This window comes from Camellia sinensis, chromosome 2 (assembly GCF_055761805.1).
Source record: "Camellia sinensis isolate YWXY chromosome 2, ASM5576180v1, whole genome shotgun sequence".
In the NCBI taxonomy this organism is placed as follows: Eukaryota; Viridiplantae; Streptophyta; class Magnoliopsida; order Ericales; family Theaceae; genus Camellia; species Camellia sinensis.
In genome coordinates, this window is record NC_138962.1 from 47,219,433 (window position 1) to 47,225,857 (window position 6,425).

At 38.7% G+C, this 6,425-nt stretch overlaps 1 protein-coding gene across 1 annotated transcript; it reads left to right on the plus strand.

Annotated features, from left to right (window-relative positions):
* Nucleotides 1-4,450: 4,450 nt before the first annotated feature.
* LOC114310653 (uncharacterized) lies at nucleotides 4,451-6,197 on the plus strand. Its single transcript, XM_028256704.2, has one exon. It carries the CDS (start codon nucleotides 4,577-4,579, stop codon nucleotides 6,023-6,025), a length of 1,449 nt encoding a protein of 482 aa, XP_028112505.2. The 5' UTR covers nucleotides 4,451-4,576; the 3' UTR covers nucleotides 6,026-6,197.
* Nucleotides 6,198-6,425: the final 228 nt, after the last annotated feature.

Consider the following 6,425-nt stretch of genomic DNA (forward strand, 5'->3'; position numbering starts at 1 on the left):
CTATGTAGTATTGCCAACGCTTTATCTGTTGGTTCGTAGGCAAGGCGTGGTACTGGCATTCCAACCTTGACGCTTTCATGCATCTGAGAAGCCAGCCGCCGAAGGGCTGAAACTCTATGCGGGCCGCGTGCCCTAGCATCCTCCTTCTGTCACGCCCTTTCTTCAAGCACAGTCCGTAAATCGGACGATCTAGGCAACTCCGTTTGCCTGGATGATGTATGGTGCGTGTGTGAGGGTTGATAGGTATTTCCCTCTGTGTAAGACCTTAATGATCTCGTTCTCTCAGAACTGGAGTAACGAGTTCTGGAAGTCTTTGATTGAGTGTCGCTTGTCCTGAGACTTCTACTTTCTGCTTGCGATGTCGTGGTATGCCTACTACGATCTTCTGAGTGGCGAGGAGGCGCATTGCCTTTGCGCTCCTCTCCTGTCGCCACTCATTTTCCCTTGATTTGGCGCTTTATGGCCTCCATGTCCGCCGCCATCTTCCTTATTAATTCATCTTGCTCCTTTACGCAGTTCTCCAGAACTTGAGGATCAATCCTCCGCCTTTGTCTGTCAGGACTTCGTGAACGAGAGTGACGGGGGCTGTTAGTCCGCCTCCTCCCCCTTGCATCCCTCATGGGATTTTGTCGCTGAGGCACCAAGTCCACTATAGGAGGGATAGAAGGTAGGCCTTCGCGTCTTGCAACCCCTCTGGTGTTTGTCCGTCGATGGCTGATTGCGGCAAATCTTCGTTGTACGCCATTGCTTTTAAAGAGGAAAAGCATGATCAAGAGGTTTTGTTCTAGTCTGATCTTCCCACAGACGGCGCCAATTGTACGGGCACGAAATATTTTTCCCGTATAATCATGTTGATCAAGTCTGCGCTCCTCCGTACGTTGTCGCTTTACTCCTTGAAAACACAAACGTGTGCTAGCCGGCGGGTGTGTGCCGGATACCTCTCTGATGCCTAAGTCAGCAAAATAGACAAATAGACAAAAAACTCTGTGTATTCAAGAATCAAAGTTGTGTGTTACCTCTCCATAGGTGATGCTTGTGAGCTTTTGTAGGTTCCGTGTGGCATAATCCTGGTAAGACTTTTACTCTTCCATGTAGAGTCCTCTTAGGATTCATACTCCTGAAAGATAATGCTTATCCTTCAACACCCCCCTCACTGCTTAAACCAAGTGAGATGGTTTCAAACCGGTAGTATGGCAAAACGACCGGGATAACATAACCATACTAAACGGGCCAAAACGACCGAACTCTAGTTAGCCCGGCTCTGTCTTCACAGCTTGTACCCCGGTTTCACCTATTGAGACTGAGCTAACTGTAGCAAGCTTGGACCGAGCTAACCAAAGCTAGGCTTACCGTGTGAAGTCGCCGTACCTCAGCTCCGAATGGCGTGACCGAACTAACTTCTTCTAATCGCGGTAACCGAACTAACCGTTGCTCTTTTTAGGACCAGACTAATTACCAAGCCTTTTTACTTAGTCTGGCGGCAAGAGCCTTACTTTGGACCGAGCTAACACTTGACCGTGGCCCATCTCCCAAGCCTCTTCATTACGGCCCAAAGAACAGCCCATTGCCCAGCTCGGCCTAATTTACATATAAATTACCCTTACATGCATCTAAGCCACTTTCGCCAGGTTATGGCGGTATATCGACGAAATGAGACTTTGATGTGCATCCTCTTCCCATCAAGCCTTGGTGACCTAGCCTTGACTTTGTTCGAAAAACTTCCAGAAGGCAGCATAGCCTCCTGAGCGCAATTGGCGGAGGCATTCGTAACAAGGTTCAGAACAAACACCAAAACCCCGGTGGAAATTGATCAACTGCTCTCCATCGACATGGGCGAAAAAGAGTCATTAAAATCCTACAATAGCCGCTACTGGGACACCTAATTTATATATAAATTACCCTCTCAGGTCCATAGATTGGAGATTATTTAAATCACCACGGAATTAAGATTTTATTATTGAATGAGTCAAAAGACAAATAAAATTTTGTCACTATCTACAAATATATATATATATATATATATGTATGTATATAAATTGTATATGTACATGAAAAAAAAAATGAACACCATGGAAACAATTTATATTATGATGATGAATAATTTTTTTAATGCAAAATAAAAAGATAATACAAACTATATAACATGATATATATATATATATATATATTTAAAATGTTGCGACAATAATATCTTACACAAAAATAAGGGACGATGGGCCACATTTATAGGATTGTTTGGGATGTTTTAAATAAGTATATTTTTTGATTTTTTGAACGAAAAAGTTGAGGAAAAAAATATAGTTGTTTGGGTTAACTTTTTGACTTTTTATGAAAAAATGTGTATTAAAATTTTGTACAAATTAGTGTGTAGGGAAAAATTAGGATTGAGAATTGTGCAGTCGTAATTTTTGACTTTTTGTGAATAGTGATAACTTTTTTACTTTTTGAGTAATTTTTTGACTTTTTGACAACTTACCAAACTTCTACTCCTAATTATGTTCAAGTTTTCATATAATGAAAGCACGCTTTGTTTATTTGAGCAATTTTTTTTTTTTTTATATTTTCTGATATTTGATATAATGAAAAAAATAAAAAAAAAAATTAGTGAAGCATCCCTCGCCAACTTTGTATAGTAGGAGAGGGCCAAGTTGGTTTTTTATTTTTTTTATTTTTTAGCTAAGGTTCATCAACATTTTCTTCAACTTAATGAAATTTTGTCCGATTTAGAAAAATTTAAACCCGACTTAAAGAAATTTCGAAATTTCTTAGTGAAAATTAAAATTTTTCGTAGTCAGGACGAAATTTCTCTGAATCGAGTAAAATTTATTTGAGTTGAATTTTCTCTGTATAAATGTTGAAAACCCTTAACTATTACGAAAAATTGTGTGCTATTATCCTATAAAATTTTAATATAAGAGATCTTTAAAAAAAAATCTCAAAAAAAAATTAACAAAAAATATTTTTCATATTAAACGGAAAACAAGTCTATTTAGATAGAAAATGGTTTTTACTTTTAAAAGGCGATTTTTTTTTTAACGAACAACAATATTGTTAATGTCACCACACTACCACTATCAGGTCGACCACCACACCACCATTACTGTCACCATCACCGTCGCACCATCACACTACCACCCCCACATCCGCCATTGTTCTACTATCACTACTACCAAATTTTATGAGAAAAAAAATCATATTTTTTTTTTATTATAAAATATTTTACACCAAAATAAACAAAGCGTTATTACAATATGAGCAAGGTTGAATTTGAGTTGTGATCGCAAAAAAAATTGTTCTAGAAGTACATAAATAAATGGGGTTTATTGTTTAGCCAGGTATGGTTGGTTGGGCTTGGTTAGGGGAGCTTTTATTTGTACACACTCAATCCACTTTGTGCACACACTTAATAATAATTATTTTTATTACAATTTTATTCTCAAGTGAAATTACTATCATGGGCATCACACACAACTCAAATAAACACATTCAGAAGTTAAATGTCGAAAAAATAAAAAAAAAATCAAAATTCTACTGTCGAAAGAAATGATAATTTTCAGAATTCTACTTCCGAACAAGTTGTTTATTTTTGGAAAGGTACTTCCGAATAAATTATTTATTGAGAAGGATGTGTATAGAGCGTAATGGGTGTGTGCAAATAGAAGTTTCCCTTGGTTAGCAGTCCAATAGCTAGAAATTACTTTTATACCCACGTACCATTAACTCGCGTTCAAACTCAATCTTAGCATCTCTAATAGTGCATTAATTTTTTCATTAAATTTAAATATATATATTTTTTGACATCAAGTGTTCTAATGGAAAGTTTTGGAATTTCATCAAATCACCAATTGATTGGCGCGGATGACTGATCGGTCAATCAACAAATATAATTTTTTTATAATTTTTTATCTTGAGATGGTCATCTGAAGGGATGATCGGAGGACATCAGGGGACATTTTGCAACAGCAATGAACAGTAATTTAATAAAAGACCCATTAATTTTTAATTTGATGAAAAAAATATGAAAATTTAATTTGATATCTATTTGATATAACAGTTAAAATAAAAAAGAGAGTAATTTTTTATTAAATTTAAATTTGATGAATTGGTAAATAACATTAGAGATGGTTTCAAACACACACCCAAAAAAACAAAAATGTGCCCTGTTTGGTCGAGAAAAAAATAGTACATTGGACTTTCCTTTAGTTTGATGTTGGATTAATGGAGGCTTATTACGAGTTTCGTTTTAATAATCTGAATCGTTTGATATGTATAACTTATTTAGTATTATATATTTATAAAAAATTACATTAATTAGATATCGATATAATTTTTTATAAATATATAATACATATTAAGAATTTAAAATGATCTTAAAGTTACCAAAATAGAATCGATTTTGAATAGTATCCAACAACAATACTCTTCAGTCCGATGACGAAGAAGTGGGGAAAGTCAATCCAAAAAATAATAATTTAATACACTCACTCCCCAACCCCTCTCCCTCGTCGTGTCATAATAACGTTCTTCTTCAAACCAAATTTAGAGAGAGAAAGTAGAGAGAGATAGAGAGACGGAAATGGACCCTCACGGCGGCATCAGCAGCAGCAGAGCGGAGGCGGAGCGGTGGCTCCTCATCGCCGAGAAGCTCCTCGCCGGCCGTGACCTCATCGGAAGCAAGACATTCGCGATCCGAGCTAGAGAATCCGAGCCGAGACTCGAAGCCGCCGACCAAATCCTCGCCGTCGCCGACACTCTGATTGCCGGCGAGAAGCGGATCAACAACCAGCCTGACTGGTACGCGATCCTCCAACTCGCTCGACTCGTTCGCGACACCGGACTCATCACGACTCAGTATCGGCGACTCGCGATCCTCCTCAACCCTCAGCGAAATCACCTTCCCTACGCCGACGAAGCCTTCAAACTCGTCTGCGATGCCTGGTCAGTTCTCTTCAATTCTTCTACCAAAGCTCTCTACGATAACGAAATCACTTATTTCTCAAACCCTATCAATCGCTCACAAGAACACCATGAACCACCACCACCACCACAATCACAACCACAACCACACCGCCATTTCAAGGAACCTCAATCTCAACATCAGCACCAGAATCATGATCCAACACCAAGCCCTAGAATTGTTAGTAATGCTAATAAGGAAAAAGTTGTGAGTGATGAAGGTGAATTGAATAACAAACAAGATGAGAGTTCGACATTTTGGACCGCTTGTCCCTATTGTTATAACATGTTTGAGTATGCTGGGGTTTACGAGGATTGCTCGCTTCGGTGCCAGAATTGCCAGAGGGCATTTCATGGTGGGAAGATTCAGTTACCTGCATCAATTATTGAGGGCAAAGAAAATTACTTTGGCTGTTGGGGGTTTTTTCCAATGGGGGTTTCTATGTCGAATTTGGAGAAAAACAAGGGTGGGCCTTCGGTTTGGTCTCCGTTTTCGCCTATGTTCACTTGTCCTCAATTCACCGGGAAGAAAAAGAGGAATGTGAATGTTAGGAAGGGACCTTGGATTTATATTGAGGATGATGATGTTTTGGAACTCTCGGAATCAAGTGAGGATTCTGATGATGATGAATGGGGTAGTACTAAACGGAAGAAGAAAGCAAAAAAGATGAAGCAGAAGGGTTCAGCGAGTAAAAGTGGGAAAAAGCGAGGACGGAAGCCAAAGAATGCTCAAGGGGCTGGTGGTAATGATCTGCAAGGTGGGTCCGTGACGCAGGAGGTTACAGGGGCCCCAAATGTGTCAAATGCTGAGACTAGTAGGAAAGTGACTGCGGTCAGTGCAAAGAAGCAAACAAGGAAGGTTTCAAAAGAATTGGGAAAGTTGGATTTGAATGTGGAGTTTAGCAATGAGGTAGAGGAGCCTGCTCCGGGAATGACTGGAGGGAACAAGGCAGGCAACGGCGAGGAGGATGGCATGGAAGGGATTGGGTTTTTTGAAGGCCTTGATGAATTTTTGAGCAGTTTGCCCATACTTCATGTCGTGGGGGATGATAAGGTTAAGGCTGCCTAGTGAAGGAAGACTCTTTTTTATTGTTGTTCAGTAGTTGTTGTTTGCATGCATGTAGTAATGAATGTTGTAGAGTAACTGTCTGTTTTATTTGGCGTTTTTGTAGTAGTTTACTTAAATGTATATTTTGTAGCAACGAGTTTTTATCCATCTTTTGACCGTTTTAATTGGTTTATTATCTCCTTGGTAGGTTTAAGGCTGCATAGTGAAGGAAGTCTTTTTTATTGTTGTTTAGTAGTTGTTGGTTGCATGCATGTAGTAGTGAATGCTGTAGAGTAACTGTCCGTTTTCTTTAGTGTTTTTGTAGTAGTTAACTTAAATGTATATTTTGTAGCAACAAGTTTTTGTCCATCTTTTTACCATTTTAATTGGCTTATTATCTCCTTGCTAAGTGGTCTTGTTT